At 47.6% G+C, this 17321-nt stretch overlaps 1 protein-coding gene across 3 annotated transcripts in view; it reads left to right on the top strand.

Annotated features, from left to right (window-relative positions):
* Positions 1-16380, top strand: part of ZNF407 (zinc finger protein 407) — a 475812-nt gene extending 459432 nt beyond the window's left edge. For all 3 annotated transcript variants that reach the window (XM_003925984.4, XM_074383238.1, XM_074383237.1), the window contains exon 9: positions 13761-16380. In XM_003925984.4, coding sequence (XP_003926033.1) covers positions 13761-15079 — 1319 coding nt within the window. In that variant the 3' untranslated portion in view covers positions 15080-16380. The remainder of the gene's footprint in view (positions 1-13760) is intronic.
* Positions 16381-17321: the final 941 nt, after the last annotated feature.

Below are 17321 nucleotides of genomic sequence, written 5' to 3'. Positions count from 1 at the left end.
GCTCGTGAACAGTTATGATTCCTAAAAACTGAAAAAATTAGATTGGAGGGTGGGATAGGACAAGAGGGTTGAGCAGGCGGTGTTCAGGCTATAGTGCCACCAAGCCAGTCACCCAGTGAGAGGCTCCCTGGCCCATTCTCGGCAGCCAGGGAGGTTGTAGTGGAGTCACCCTTGGCCAGCCTGGTTGCAGCGGGGGCAGCGCTGCCGGTCCCGCCCCTTGACAGGAATCTGAGTGGTGAGTTCTCATGGCCACCTCGTTGCCTTTCCAAATAACACTCCTCAGTATGGGGGGTGGGGTTGGTCATCGTGACCTCGGTGCCAGCTGGCGTGATACATAATTGTACATAGAACTAGGCAGATTCAAATATCTGGTAATTGCCCAGAAAGTTCGTGTTGTCTGCATTTGAAGGAACTGAGTATCAGGCGGTGTGTTGGGTGTCTAAGAGTGGAAGCCAGAGAGTGGCGTCACGGCGCGAGGATGAATCCCCTGCTGTCAAACAGGGCAGCCTCCCACTCCGGCAGCGTTTCGCCTCACACAGCCTGGGATAATAGTTGTTTGTCCGGTTCCTGAAGACATGTCAGTCACCAGCACTGTCTGCCCTGATGGGCCCACCACTGTCCAGCAGAACTTCTCCTCCCTGCTTTCAGAGTTCTAGCATCAGAATCTGTGTTAGCAAGGACATGGGGGCCCCTAATTTGAGTCCTCTTTATAGTGTCTCCAAAAAGTGGTCGTTCTGTTTTTTGTTTTTTGGTTTTTTTAATAGGAGACTCAGTGCTAAGGTATCATGTTTCCGTTTCTGAATCAATGTTACTGTGGCAAAGTTTTCTTCCTGTAACTCCCCTCTGCTGTTCCCCATTTTGCCCTCTAGAGCCATGTGGAATGAACCTGTTCTCCTTTCCACACGATAGTCCTTTAAATATTTGTAAATTGAAGCCATTCTTTATGCATTAAGTCCCAGTTATTTTTGTTTATTTTCTCTATATTCGTGGCTATTTGTCAATGTTTCTCTTAAAACATGGAGCTCAAGCTTAAACATGACACCCTAAGTATAGTCTGACCAGCGTATCGTCTTATTTTTACCTTTCTCTGCCTGCACTCTGTACTTGTATTGATGTAGCCACATCAGTGTATTGATCCTACCGGTGGCTAGAACTTGGAAGTCAGTTTCTATTACACTTTGGACAATTTTTTCACTGCCGACTTCAGGACTTTACATTTGTTGGCATTAAATTTAATTTTGTTATATGTGTAATGTGATTCAAATATTTTAGTCATACAGGATTATTTTGTATATTCATAGATATTAGTTACATTATATACTAATTTCAGGTGATACGAACTGAACTATAATGTATTAAACTTAAAATAATAGTAATTATTATTACTCTAGAATATATTACCATTAATATATTGAGCCTTTTCTGTGTGTCAGGCACGATACTAAGTATTGTACATAGGCTGTCTCATTTACTCTTTAAGAAAATATTGTTACATATTTTATTGATTAAGAAAACGATTTAATAAATTTTAGTAACTGTCTAGAATTATGAAACGTCTAAAAATTTATCCAGCTTGCAAACGCGTTATCCTGCCACAGTTTGTGGGTACTGCCAGAAGATACAAGATTCCTGGGTCAGAGATAAAGGACTTTATTAATCACAGCAATAGCTATAGCCAAAGGGTCAGCATCTGACCCAGTTTCCTGAGTCCCAGCTCCCACAGGCTGACACGAAGAGGCCATGACACCTGTACCTGCAGTGGATTATGGTACAGGCAATGAACACTGAAGTCAGGGGGCCCAAATATTTTATTACGAGCATTAAGCTTGCCTGTTCTCTGCCCAAGAGAAGTACTTATTTTTATTATAATGAACAATGAATCAGTTTGCCCTTCACTCTGGAAGAAGACACTATCTTTATCTTCCAAGGCTGTTTGCTCTAGAAACGTCCATGAAAAGATAATCTAGAGTAAAGGTAGTCAGTGCCTCAGCTCACAGAAGGCACAAAAACGCAAAGATCTATGGAGATTTCTCTTTATATAGTAACTTCCGGGCAAGGTGAGGAATCGAAGCCAAGCATGCTGACACCAGAGCTCGTCCCCTTTCTCTTACCTGGAAGATATTTTGTAGGTCAGTCAGTTCTCCCTATTTAGATTTGTGTCTTCTTTTTAAAGCAGTACTTATTAAGGCCTATTATATGCCAAGTACTGAAGATGCCATGGCAAATCATAGAGCCCGGAACTCAAGGAGCTCTTGGTGTAGCAGAAAAGACGAGCGCTCTAATGGATAATTGGGATTCATTGTGATAGGCTAGAGGTATGTACAACAGGCTGTATGAGTATCTACCTAGTATCTCTAAAACGTAAAATAACTTTCACCTCAAAGAAACGTACAATTAAGACAAATGTACAATTAAGTATCCAGTTGCTTGCAGACCCGTTTTGATACTGTCACCTTAGGACCTAGGTTTTTCTGTTAGGTTTACTCAGAAACTCTTTAATAAATGACAAATGTGACAAACTACAAAAGCACCTGAGTGCATTCTTCTGTGCTCACTTATGGAACCTAAAAATTCTACTAGTAGTCATGCAACTGATTGTCACAGTGGGTATTTATTCTAATTATAGTACTAAGTGAAACAGATCATTGCATTTCTCTCCCATTCACTGAGATCTCAGGACTGTCAGCAGTGTGATTTCATTCCCCATCACAATCACTCTTAGTGAAGTACAGTAATAGCAACAGAACCACAGGAGGAGTGAAAGAAACATACTCTGGGTTCTAGGGAAGAGAGAATTGATATGGAATGGCAACTGTGAACCCTGGAGGTTTTTAAGCTGTTCCACTCCTTAGATGTCCTACCCTTTAAAAACTTGAACAGCTCTTGAAGAATTAACAAGTGTTATTCAAACACTGAGTGTCAGCACTTACTGCAGCCATGCTGCTGCTTGCCTGGGGCTTGGTCATCAGGTACAGAGTTACAGGAGTCATGTCCAAGGGGCTTTTCTCCAGAGAACTCCCTGAAGAGCAGAGACCGCCACATGTCATCAGAACTCAGGCATTCTCATAAGTGAAGGCCAGGTTCATGGGACGCACAGCCAGTGCCCACTTGGCATGGTCCTGAACACAGTTCAGAAAGGAGACCCTGCCGCATCTCACGCCCACACTCTGCCCAGTATACCATCGATTCACGCTCAGGAGCGGCTCTGGGGAAGACCTTTGGATAAGGAATGTGATGAGGAGAATGGAGAGGGAAGGCTGCCCTTGTCGAGCACCGCTAGCTGCTCCCGCATGTGTGTGCATGTTCACAAAGGCGTGTGCTCGGGTGTGCTTAATTGTATGTGCGCACATGTATGTATATATCTCAAGAAAACATGGAAATGTTACATTTGATTAAGCATATAAAGTGTTTAAATTTTAGGTAATATTGTTAATAATCATCCTGTTACGCCCCAGTGGGTAATTACGTTTCCTGATGCTGTTTCCTGCCACAGGAGGCATGTACTTGTCCTAGACTGACTTTACCCCTTCGCGTGATCTAGGTGAGCCATTTGTTGATCCATAGGGGGGGGCGGGGTGGGAAGGAACAAAGAATGGGACTGAATGCCGCGGCTCTCCCTCCATGAGGGATCTCAGGGAACCCGCCTTCTGGTCCTCCCATGTGTTTTGAAGATCCTCCACCAGTGTCAGGCCTGTAGCTTTATTTTGGGGACTGGGAAGTTCCGGCAGAAAAAGTGGCCCTTAGGCATTCCTTCCGAAAGTATTCCGAGTTCCGCGTTTCTAAACCTTGTGGAAGATTATGTCAAGTGGGCAACAGGTCGTGTGCCAAGTGGCCCTGGGCGTCAGCCGCCTGATAGACCTCGTTTCTTAGGTGCCTGAGTTTGGATCACATGTGGTGGATTCCTTTTCCCCTTGTTCACGTCCCAGTTCCCACCCCAGGTGCCTTCTGGGGGTCCCTGTGCGGCGCCCCGTCCACAGCTTTGCTGCTGCTTCCCTGCGTGTGCATCCTGCGTGTGCCTCTGGGCGGAAGGCCGCACGTGCCTGGGTGTGACTCCCGGGCGGCGTCCGGACCCGCACCGCATGCGTGTTGCCGTGTGCGCCTACCAGCCGACGCCTTTCAAACAGGCTGTTAGCGAAAAGGCAAAATAGTGCCGCCTGTTTAACAAAGCCTTTACATTCCTCATAAACTACGACTGGTTTTTTTAAAAAAAGTGTTTTCCTGTTTATATCCTCTTGAAACGCAGTGGAATCGTGTGGTTCTGTAAGTGGCCCCAGCCCCATGACACTTTATTACCTCATTGGACTATTACCCTGTTTTAAAATCTACCATGGAAATGTTCTGGAGGGCTTCAGTGTGCCGGGCATAGCTGCTGAGACAAAATGGCACACTGTTCCCTCTAGACACAGCGACGTCCTCGTGCCAGCTGCACCCGTGTCCCGCTCCACCCCGCTCTGTGCATTTCAGATGGGCACAGCGCACCAGGTCGACAGGACCCCGTCGGGCCCGGGGTCAGTATTCATGTGGATTGTGCTTTTTGAAAGGATCTCCCTGTGAAGTTTCCTTGTTTCACAGGGAGAAGGAATCCACCACATGTGATCCAAACTCAGGACAGGAGTTTAACTTAGATATTTAGGAAAATGTTGAAAATAAAGATTGTAGTTCACACTGGTTAAGAGGAAAATATGTTACTGTTTTCTACCTGGACATTGTCAGCGCCCAGTCCACACCCTCGGCCTTGCCGTGTGTAGAAAAGGCTGAGGCTGGGTGTGACCTGGCCCGGAGGCTCCCTCAAGTCCATCCAGGTAGATCCAGGGAGGGACTGAGGGCCATTGTCCCCTCACCTGCCCGTCCCCCTGTCCTGCCCCTGGGTTGCCTGAGGCCATGCTTCCCCAGCGCCTGCCAGCCGTGCCCAGGCCCGCGGCGGCCTCTGCACCCTTTCTCCCACTTTCATTTCCTGGACTCACAGATTTCTGCGGGTTTGGATCTCCTCCTGTAAAGAGCCCAGGCTTTCCCGGGTTGCTATCCACAGGGTGCTGGGGGTCCTGTGGCCCACAGCAGCTCCGTTGGAAAGAGCAGCCATGTGCCCAGAACATATGATTCATTTTAAGACATAGAGAAGAAATCCGCATTGTTTTGAGTGTGCGCATGCAGCTGCTGCTGTTTGGCTATGAGCAGATGTTAGACCTCCGAAAGCCTTGCTGATCATTAAAATACTAACAGTTAGTGTTTTACCCCAGCCGTAGGTTCTGTTTACTGTAAATTTGATTTTAATGGTGCCTCTGTGCAGTTACTGAGAAGTGGTTTGCTTTCTACCTTCCTACAAAAGTGTCTACAATGAAGACAAATGTCTGTTTCCTCTCATTTCCTCGGGAACGTTATGAAGATACTGTAATACAGAGGAAATATAAACATGACTACAAAAGTGAACGTCAGGGTTTTTTATAGGGTTTTGCCAGAAAAACAAAAAGGAAACAAGTTTAATCTGCCTTGTTAGCCTTTTAAAGTCAACCTTGTTAAAGCCATGCCCTCCAGCAGAATTGGTTGGGCTTATTTGCAGAATTTTACCTTTTAAGGTGTGTATAATATGTACAACTTTTGAAAAATTGGCCTTGTCTTCTGATACTGTTCACCTGCATTGGGAGTTCGTCGATTGTCAGAGGACACTTAGGAAAAGGTCGTTGGGATTCCTAATTTTCTGATTCCATAATGCAAAAAAGAATGCCTGTTCCAGTTTATTACATCTTGTAAGTCCAACAGAGGCAGCCTTCAGTAAGCAGGGGCTGCTGTTTGTCTGGTAGAGTTTGAAGGTCTTCTGGTAGCCCCGCTTCTCCAGGACTGACATTCAACAGCTCTTCCAAGCCGGGAATCCCCCCCATACAAAGCCTGAAGGGCGCGGTTAGTGCTCTCAGCTGCTGTCACTAATAGCTAACTAACACGTGTTGGTGCACAGGAGCAGCCAGGCTTGCACTGGAAGGAGAGGCAAGGGTGCCTCCAAGAGGGACACCCCACTTCCCAGTGGCCGGGACTCTGACCTCAACACCCAGAAACGTGCAGAGAGAAGCGCCCTGTGTTGACGCCTGCCTGGGTCCCCTGCACCACTCCTCCCCTTGCTTTGTCCCAAACAGGACTGAAGACACTTGAGCGCTTTCTGCTGGCACATCGACTGGCTGTTCTGAAGAAGCAGTTCTGGCTGTTCATGGGTAAATGACCAGATCAGAGCACTTCACAGCCTAATTTTAAAGTGCCGTCTCATCACCCTCCATGAAACTCGATGACACTGTTTCTGTCACCTGAGTTCAATTTCCAAAGGTACATGATTGTGCATGGTGATTGTCGGTGCAGTTCGTAGGCCTCTGCACAGCAGAGAAACAGTTAACTGCTACCCTTCCTCTCCACCCCACAAAGCCTGTCAAGATAACCTGAAAGCATGCATTCTTACCTTACTGAGTGAGATTTGTGTGCATAACTTCCATTACTGTTAGATCTTCATGCATGAAAATGATAATATATACCTAAGGGTCTGATATAATGCAACATTTCCTAGGGTTTGTGACTTTAAAGGTAAAATATTGTCTTTTGTTCTTTGTCACTCTTCGGTGCCCATGGAAGTATCTCGGCCCATGGAGACTGTTCTTGGTAAAGGTAGCAACCTGCCTGATCATGTATTTCCAACTCGAGATAAAACTTAGTCTTCGTTTTTTTGTGAATATCCAGAATCCTTTTCAGGGGTCTCCTGTGATTGTCTTCCATGGCTGCCAGTGTTCAATGTAGTTCCCCATGGCAAATAAGAAAAAGGAACTAAAACTTTTGGTACCCAAATTTCTGCCCTGGTTTATTGTAAGTATTCCTTCACCAAAAATTGTGTGGTATATCCAAAGAAATTGTATATCTGAATTTATGTGGAGATTTTTGGAAATGGTGTGAACCTCAGTTAATTTTTACAGAAAAGCCATTCCCCCATCTCTTCTTAGAAAACAATGGCCTTCATGAAATGGGGGCACAGTGAAGACTTTACATATTTTTGTAACATCATCCTTCAACATATTTTTGTACGTTTATATGTGGTATACAGCGGATGGTTACCAAAACGCCTTTTACGGACTACACTGTGATGGGTGTCTCTCATCCTCAGGACAGCCCCATCACCTGAGGTTGACCATAGCTTTAGAATGACCAAAACTAATCTGTCCTCTGAGAGAAATCTCACTAGTTTTGCTATCATGTTTAACATGCATGTCGAAGACTACAAATAATTCTTAATCTTGTATTTCAAGTAACCTCTTTGTTTCTGTTGTGTGTGTGAATTTTGGTAACACTGACCCGAATGTGTTTCTAACTGTTGAAAATAATGGAGAGACAAGCGGTACAGACCAGCCTGTGTTCCTAAAAAATAAAAAAAGGAGAAGTTGCCATTTGGTGGCTGGAGTATAAAACTAAGAGGTGACTCTGTCCTACGTTATACCAGATTCATCCTCTTTCTTTGATCCTGGTCCCTAAACCATTTGATTGGAGTTTTCCCTTCCGGAACTTCAGGACGTTCGTTGTCTAGTACAAGAAGTAGCTCAAAGGCATAGAGTTCCCCATAACATGTTCCGGTGTTAACATGGAAAGCATCACATCGTCCAAACCAGTTTCCAGCGGGAGCTCTGTAACAGGACATCCTGCACAATGCCAGGGAACTCTCATTGTCTACAAGATGAATAAATTAGAGGGCAATTATTGATATCGATTTGACTGGCTAAACTATTGGTGACTGGTATTGTAAGAATAATGTATTCCCTGCTTGGAAATTTCTAAAAGGTTATATTTCATTGAATTTTAATTTGTCATTTTTCCTGCTTTCACTTGAGAAACTTATAAGCTTTTGTGACATTAAAATATGGCTCCAATTTATTAGCATAATCTGTTAATATTGTTTCATTTTAATAGACATTAAGTATGATTTCTTAACATTCTTGTTAAAATTACATCTTAAAATTGAAGGCAAGAAAAATTATATGTGGCTTAAGAATTGCAATGTCATGTGTGTCCCAAATTTTTATATGAAAAGTGTTAATTTTTTTAATCACATTGTATTCAAGGTACTTTCACTATGACAATGAACTAACCCAGCAGTCTCAAGCTTACTGGGCCTACTGAAGTGAAACATCTAAAGTATACCCAGTGTCGGGGATGTAGCCTAGCAATGCGTCAACATTTAGTACCCTTTCAAGAGAAGCTTCGAAATTTAAAATAAATGCTGACTCGTAGCAACAAAGTGGTTTACATAGGATATTAGCACAGGCTTTCGTACGCATTAGGCATTTCACCCCACGACATGTCTTTTTAATGCCGTCTTTATCTGCTACGTGATGCATGAAATCTACTTTCGGTTTTAGATCTGCCAGCAACCTTTGACCCCTTGAGTGGAGACACAATGTGACCTTTCTATTGTCATCAGCTTTCATTCTCCTGAAAATTCTATGAATTTTTATTACAAGTTTTTTTTAAAACCAAGCTGAGGCTTCCACAAATTACTTGCCACAGATGAGATGAAGTTGTTGAAGTGGTGTTAGATAAGTTTTACAGCCAGCATGTGTGCTGCCGAGGAGCCCAAGCCTGTGTCCTACAATGTCATACACCAGTAACTGCTGAGCCTACTATTGGATAAATACATCATTTTATGGAACATTGATTGTTCTATAAACCCAATGGAGTATTATGCTCTATGATCAAACCATTTAGATTGTGTGTAGAGCACAGAAAATGCCATATTCAGGATGGTACTAAAAGTGCCATTTGTGTATTTTATGGATGTCATTACAGGGGAAACTTCTCTCTGTAGGCCCTGTTTACTGCAAAATTTTTTAGTCTGTAATGACATTTTTCATTCACAACGTATGCCTTCAAGAGAGGGGGCCCTTGTTTTATTTTTTTCATTCGGGTTTACTGCACAAATTCTGTACATTTTAATTAAATGTAAGCTTAACAAAAGCATAAGGTATTTATTCTGTAGGAAAAAATGATGACAGTAAGGAAAAAACAGCACGCACACACCAAGGAGGCAGTCAGGTACCAGCCCTGTGTCGCCCCCAGAAGCAGACCGGACGGCAGAAGGGAGCCCTGAGCACAGTTTTGGGGAGTAGAGTGTCTGCAGCTTAACCCCTCCACCCCCGCATAATGGAGCTTGTGTTTTTCCACACCGGAGACGTTGGCTTCAAGAACGCAGAAGGAGCCGCAGCTTCATAACAGCATTCCGGAGCAGCCAGCTGACCTCGAAATCCTCTAACCAAAAGCAAACCCTCAGACACCCCAGTAACTACCTGTTTATTCCATCCAAGCTGTGAACTTTCAGTGCATTCAGCTCTGAGAAGGGAGTAAAATCTCTTGGTGCTCACAAAAGCAAACGGGCGGAAAGTGGGGACTTTGTATTTGGGCACGAGGCTGCATTTTAATGTCACTTGTGCCTTCTACACAAAGACGCTGCTTAATGCCCTATTGGAAACAGACCCAAAATGAATGATTTTAGGCACACCGTTCGGTTAGCTACTGTTATTTTGCTAAAATCCGACAGTGTCTTTTTTAAAAAGGTACTGACATACAAACACTGCATTCAGCACCCACGCTCCATTAAGGCTTGTGCGATTTTAGAGCCATCCAGTGACTAAGCAGGAAGGATGCACCCTGTCCCGCGTGCCTGTTTTCCAAACACTCCATCCTTCGGCCATTTGCATTTGGTGAGCTTTACAGTTCATATGAACTAGAAAGAGCTCAAAAATGGAAGTTGACGTGCCCAGCAGATTCTTGGTCATAGCCCAGTTAGAGTTTAAAGTTACAGAAGAGATTCACATTAGTTTAAATGACACTTGAACTTCTACATAGCTCAACATTAATTCATTATGGTTGAAATGGAAGAATCTTCAGTGGGTGAATCTTTTTCAATCTGATTGAGGCTGTTACATTTTATAGGTGCTATTTTTCAAAGCAGTACTGACAGCACTCGAAGTTATTAAATTGCTGAATCAAAAGATGGACCTGCGCTCGCATTTATGAACTGTGATGGACTGGCTGGTTTGTGCGGCGCGGAGGTGAAGACGTTGGTGTTGCTAGGCTTCATCACACGCCGTACTGACAGCAGTATTTACCCATGCAGTTTACTTTAATGGTCTGGAAGTGGCTTAACCCACCTCTGGATTCAAATAAATTCAGTAAGTAGTTCAGAATAGCATAATTATCAGTGCCGCAAGGGATTCGAAGGATAATTCTACACCCAAGAGATTTTCTGTCCAGTTGCAGAGTAAAGAACAGAATTGCTTGGACTGGAGCATCCACCATTTCTTCCCTCGACTACCTAAGAAGAGGATGTTTGCTCTTTCTTTCCCAACTACAGTCGTTTCTTCCGTCTTCTAGCGTACCAGCCATTTGTCCTTTTCTGTGATGAAAATGATCAGGGGAGCGGAATGACTGGGGAGGCTGCCTTCTTTGTTTTTGTGTCCTTATTTCTCTTTTTTTGTAATTCTGAATTAGACTGAAAATGACATTTAAAATAGAGAACAGACAGAAACAAATCAAGGATGATGTGTGAAGATGGCTCTGGGTAAAACAGTAGGGACTGGGGAGAAATTGCAAGCACACCAGAGAAAGAACTTGTCAAGTACAGGAGACAAAGATCTCTAGAGGTCCCAGCAGATGGCAAAGTGACCGGGGATCAGCCACACATGCCCGGCTTACACTTAGGTGCAAAGGGGGCATGAATACAAGAGTTGTGAGCGCCACCCTCGAGGCTTCTGACCTCTTCTAGGAGAGAATGTAGGAGGATCAAAGTTCAGAGGATAACCGGGAGACCGGCAGCATTTCAGCCCCTGCCCCTGCGACCTGCACGCCCACCCCCTCTCAGCTTAGCTTTTAAACTCTGGTCTTCCCTAGGGCAAGGCACCAGGCGGGGCTGGGCACGGGTTGTTTCTTTCTGCAAAGTGGAAAGAGGGGCAAGGTAGGTAGGCAGGAGCTGTGTCTCCAGGCGCATGCCCAGGCAGACCTTTTCAAAGGCTCTGCATTGGTTCCCTCAAAACTCTTTACCACCCGTGACCTTTGGAAAGTCTCCAAGCATCCGCACGGCATGCGTACACAGGTTGAATACCTGTAACTGCTACCACCAGACCTCAGGAAGAGGAAGTCGTGTTCAGGAAGTGCCTGCCACCTGCAGCACACGGAGGGCACGCCAGCAGCCCCACCGAGCGGTGCCCAGTTGTTCTCTGTCCTTGGTTGGGGGTAACCAAGAGAAAACAGGGTGCACTATAATTAGGAAATTTGCTCAGCTAGACTCATAAACATTTTGGACGCTCTTCCCGGAAGGGGGAGTCAGCCTTGAAGATGCAGTGGTTTCCTCTGCCTGACACGTGAGGGCGGGGCCAGGCCTGGCTCCCCGCTGCGGTTTGCTAGCCCGACTACATCTGCTCATGCTTGGGTTCCGTGGGTGCAGAGCAAGGACACAGGAGTACCTCCTGGTAGCTCTTTTCTTGACCTAAAATTCCGTAACCTTTCTAAGATTCACACTCTGCAGAGTTCCCTGAGAAAGTACTTAACAGTTAATTAATACTTTCAAATCCAGGACCGTGCACCTCCAGCCTGGGTAAGAGCTGGGGCGTGTCCTCTTGGTAAACATGGTTTAACAATTTCTGCTGATCCTGCCTGAGAGGTACCCACGGGAAGACAGGCCTTGTCTGGGGTCTGTGCTCAGAATTAACTCGGTATTGAAAGATACGCTCTCTTGTGGAACACCACCAACGTGATAAGCAAAACCATCGACTCTATTCTGGAGAGATGCTAGCAATAAATAATCTCTCACAATTCTTAATCCTTTTTCCCCGTATGGTAAGGTTAAAAGATGCTGTTAAGAAACTGACCCCCTTAAAGACAGTAGAACAGCATATCTCAGAAATGTGGTTGCTGTTGAGATACGGAAATGTTCGCTATAGATCATCTGTAGATGATTCTCTTATTTAAGAAGGATGGAGTTGATTCAAAAACTGATGGAAAATTGGGATTTAAAGAAGAAAACAGGAAGTCTGTTTAAAGAGTCCATTTCATTTTTATGACAATAAAATTGGCCATTTCCAGCCCTGTTTTACCCACAAGGCGGGAAGCGGTAGCATTGCTCTGAGTCGCCAGTGACGTTGAGGAGGGTGTGACGTGCACCTGGGCGTGTGCCCTCGTGCAGCGCCTCCCATCCCCACCGTCCTTGTGCCACCAGAGTTTTCTTTGCGCAGCACAGATGGCGGCTGAAGTCCCTGGCCCGAGAGCTCCGGCAGCAGCCCAGGCCTTTCAGAATCCCGCTGCCCACCAGAGCCCCAGGCCGCAGCCACCCGCCTTGGGTATCCCGTTGACAAAGGGTAGACTGTGAAGGGCACGGGATGGCCCCAGACCAGGGATATGCCCAGCTCCGGTGCTCCCCACTTCACTCTCGTCCCCGCCCATGCCGCCTTTTCTCTCCTGGTCTCCCCTTATTGTCTCTGCCCAGGCACCCAGGGGCTTGTGGTGTTTTCTACACACATTGTTTTTACTAAGGCATTTGGGGCTGGCACTTCAGATCCTAAATTTCTTACCCTCTGTTACAGTCCTACAATTTTCCTGCTGAAAACATCCAGTCACTCCTCCTCTCTGCAGCCCATGGTCCACGTTTCTTAGTGCAGGGCAGAGGAAGCCTGGGGCAACCCGCTCTGAGATGAGCAAATTCTTCTCCAGACAGCCCCAGCCTTCTGCTGTCCTGAGGCCTGGAAGCGCCGTGGAGACAGCCTTCCTGCCTCTGCCTGGCCCGTCGCTGCTTCTGTCTGGGGGGCCTTGTCTTCCTAGCCCTCAAGAGATGGCTTGAATCTTGTCCCCAAGACAGGGTTAGAATGTTGTTTCTTTTTACATCTTGACCTGAATATTCTTTCCTGAACATGCGGCTCAGCTCTGTGCAGCGCCTGTAACCTTCCGTTGTATCCCAGACATTGGGCAAACACATCTTTGTTGATTATTTGTTTCATGCCAGGCACTGTCCAGAAGATGGACAGAGAGAAGGAATGCGAGTCTGGCCCCTCAATGCCCACCACGCAGTTCCACAGTGTGGACTCCCCTCTCAGTCCCTGAGTGCCCAGCACCCCGCAGAGCGCCCTGCAGCTGCCAGGATGTGACTCACATGGCCGCACAGGCCGCCTGCCTTGGTTCAGCACCTGAAACGTTGTTGGTCTTCAATAAATATTTATTGCATTAAACTTCTACAGCTGTGTTTATTGATATTTTTAAAAATTTAATATGCAAGGCTTTCATCCCTTTTGTTGAATAAAGAAAGATACCGTATGTAATATTTGGTCACTAAAAAAAGATTTTCCTTCAGGTTAGGAGGTACTACTGCTGGCTGTTTGCTGAACTTTGCTTACCACCCATGACTGAATGCATTGTTAGAAAAGAAATGATGGTGGCAGGGAAGAGGGTGTCCAGCCCCTTCCCCAGGCACTGGAGGGGCACACCCCTGCAAAGAGTTGTATTGGACAGCTCACCCAGGGCTGGGGAAATGCACATCCAGCATTAACTGTGTGTGCCCTCGAGCCGAGAGCCCGCCTGCAGGTGGCCATGGAGGCCTCTGGCCCCACTGACGCTTGCACCATAGGGAGCTCCTCGGGTTTAGAATGGGGATCATGGTGCCTCTGCCAAAGCCTTAATGCTTCTGCGGCAGAGACGTATCTTTCTTATAAGCCTACAAGTGCTTTTTCCAGCCTCTAACTGGTCCCTGTCTCCCTTAGGCATTGTTTCCAAGTCCTACGAGTGCCGTCTGAAGGGACAAGGAGCCACCTTCGTGGAGACAGACAGCCCCTTCACCGCGGCAGCCCTGGCGGAAGAGCCGCTCGTCAAGGAGAAGCCCCTGAGGAGCAGCCGGAGGCCGGCGCCGCCCCCCGAGCCGGTGCAGCAGGTCATCATCTTCCAGGGCTACGACGGGGAGTTTGCCCTGGACGCCTCCGTGGAGGAGACAGCCGCCGCCACGCTGCAGACGCTGGCCATGGCCGGCCAGGTGGCCCGGGTGGTGCACATCACGGAGGATGGCCAGGTCATTGCCACCAGTCAGAGCGGGGCACATGTGGGCAGCATGGTGCCCGGGCCCATCCTCCCTGAGCAGCTGGCCGACGGAGCCACCCAGGTGGTCGTCGTGGGGGGCTCTATGGAAGGCCACAGCATGGATGAGTCCCTCAGTCCAGGGGGCGCTGTGATACAGCAGGTGACCAAGCAGGAGATTTTAAATCTCTCGGAGGCTGGAGTGGCTCCCCCCGAGGCGTCGTCAGCCCTGGATGCATTGCTCTGTGCGGTCACTGAGTTAGGGGAGGTGGGGGGCAGGGCAGGGCTGGAGGAGCAGGGCAGGCCCGGCCCCAAAGACGTGCTGATCCAGCTGCCTGGGCAGGAGGTCTCTCGCGTGGCTGCCAACCCTGAGTCCCCCGAGATCCAGATGTTCCCAGAGGCCCAGGATACCCCAGCCACCATGGAGGTGCTCACCCAGGTGGTCCGCCCCTCAGCGTCCATGGCCTCTCAGGAGCGGGCACAGGTGGCCTTCAAGAAGATGGTCCAGGGCGTCCTCCAGTTTGCTGTGTGTGATACGGCTGCGGCCGGCCAGTTGGTCAAGGACGGTGTCACCCAGGTGGTGGTGAGCGAGGAGGGTGCCGTCCACATGGTGGCTGGGGAAGGCGCCCAGATCATCATGCAGGAGGCACAGGGCGAGCACGTGGATCTGGTGGAGTCAGATGGGGAGATCTCACAGATCATCGTGACGGAGGAGCTGGTCCAGGCCATGGTGCAGGAGTCCAGCAGCGGCTTCCCCGAGGGCGCCACACACTACATCGTGACAGAGCTGCCGCCAGGGGTGGAGGACGAGACGGGCGTGTACTCCCACGCCGTGCTGGAGGCCACAGACTCGCAGGAACTCCTGCAGGCTGGGGCCACGCTGGGCACGGAAGCCGGGGCCCCAAGTGGGGCGGAGCAGCTGGCCGGTGTGGTCATCTACACACAGGAGGGCTCCCCGGCTGCAGCGGCCATTCAGAGCCAAAGAGAAAGCAGTGAACTCCAGGAAGCGTGAAATGTGGCACCTTTACTCAGCACAGGGCAGGTTGGGAGGGTTCAGCTCCTGTGGGGCTGTGTACCTTTAGCTTCCTCTGAAACCTTCAAAACCGTGAGGATGAGGCTTCTATGAGCCCTGAGCGTGCACTCCCAGCAAGAGTCACTCTGGCCACCAGCAAGGTGCCCACAGAGGGTACTGTGGGCTGGGCCTGAGAGCCAGCTGCCGAGTGCATGGGAGGGCCAGCCACAGGCCGCGGCGGGGAGCTCCAGTCCACTGGGGCCCTTTGGTCAATGGCCTCCCCCTTTGTCCTGGCCGTTGCGCTGAAGAGAAGCCAGGTGTTGTCGGTGGTTTTTTCCCTCTCACAAGTGTTTTCCCATTTCAGTTAGCAGAGGGTCGTGGCCGTGGGACAGGGTGAAGATGCCCCTCCTGGCCGGGGTGCATCTGCTTGTGTAGTCAGCATGCAGCTGCCTTTACATTTCATTCTCCACTGGGTTAAAAATCACAGCCACACGTGTTGCCATCTTGAAACAGTCCCTTCCCATGCTTTTTTTTTATTTTAATTTCAGAATAACAGTGTCCCCACACCAAAGGAGGCCTACTAGCTCTTTTCATGTGTAAATTTTTCCTCTTCAGACGTTTTGGTGGATTCATTGCTCTGGTCACATTCTGCATAAAAGACATCCTCTTAAGCCTATGGTTAAAAAAAGCCTTGAAGTTTCTATTCAATTAAAATATATGTTGGTAAAGATATCCAATGCTTCTAATTTTGACTTAGTTTCATACAATAAAGCCTATATATGAAACGCACACTCTGGAAGATATTGTTTGTATCAGTAGTTTGCTTTTTATGACAAGGGTTTGTTCACATGATACCATTTTGGCAGGATTTCTTTTTGATTTCTGTCCATTTGAAAATGCTGACAATAAACATTAACATGTGGAGACTGTGCCCTGTGGCCCCTGCCGTGGCCCGCCAGTGTGGTCTGGGTTTCCTTGTGGATTCCCCTATGGTCCCTGCCGTGGCCCGCCAGCGTGGTCTGGCTTTCCTTGTGGATTCATCCGTGGCCCCTGCTGTGGCCCGCCAGTGTGGTCTGGGTTTCCTTGTGGATTCCCCTGTGGTCCCTGCCGTGGCCCGCCAGCGTGGTCTGGGTTTCTTGTGGATTCACTGCAACTGTTGGATGCAAGTTTATGTTGCAGTCATTTGTTTCCTGATAAAATTGCTCATATTCTTTTCCAAAACTGTAAAATACTCTTCCTCAAATACAAAGGTTGTTTTGTTCTGTTTCTGTTTTCTTTGAAATAAAATCATAGCATTAAAAGATCGCAATGGCGTATTATTTTCAGCAGCCAGTGGTGGGCAGCTGTGACAACCGAGGAGCACCCCGGTGCCTGTGGCTGGCGGCTTCTCACTCCTTCGCGGCCTCCAGACGACGCTGAGCGCTGCCGCGCACCCCCTGCAGTCTGGTACTGTTTCTCAGCATCTGGCAAATGGCCCAGACACATTCGGGTGACAATAACATATTCTATCACGGATAGCATCTAGAAATCGCAAAAAGCAGACATGAGAGGAAAGGAGAATGGTCCTTTCTTTGTTTAAATACAAGCGCCATTGAAAATCTAATTCCTGAGAGAGCATGGGGACCAGCCCACACTTGACCAGTTCGGAAGCAGAACCCGCCCCTTCCTAGTGCCCTTCTCACTGCGGAGCTCTGTCCACTCTAGGCCACCTCCCTTCAGACAGCCACCCCTCCAAAAAAACAAGTAAAGGTAAAATTTCAGGGCTGACACTGAGATACGTAATTAGCTGAGTGTGACTTGCTCATGTTTCTTAACAATGGCAGGGCCATCCAGGTCTTCTTAAGCACGTCTTCAGCAAACAGTGACAGGATCAAGGTGACCTTTACAAAGTGATGGCCCTCGCCAGGCTTCTCATACATGTTAAAAAAAAAAAAAAAAAAAAAGGAAGGGGGATGTTTTTTCGTGGAAATATTTTTCTTGATCAGTCCTCCCGTTAGCGGTAGCCCGCGGTCCTCAGCTCGGATGCTAATTCCTAACCGTGCTTAGTCCTGTGTGGCTAACCTTTCTGCTGCAGTCCGGGGTGTTGACACTGACATGCTGCAGTTTACCGTTTGTGATTTATTTAGGATAAATATGTCTCAGGTGGCATTTAATCCTTCATAAAACCAGTGTAGCCTGCAGTGTCAAACCAGCAATCACGTTGTATGCACAATGAAAAGAGCAGGCCTTTGCATAAAAAAAA

This window comes from Saimiri boliviensis, chromosome 13, assembly GCF_048565385.1.
Source record: "Saimiri boliviensis isolate mSaiBol1 chromosome 13, mSaiBol1.pri, whole genome shotgun sequence".
NCBI lineage: Eukaryota > Metazoa > Chordata > Mammalia > Primates > Cebidae > Saimiri > Saimiri boliviensis.
Note: the sequence above shows the minus strand (reverse complement) of the source record. Positions and strands in the feature narration are given on the sequence as shown.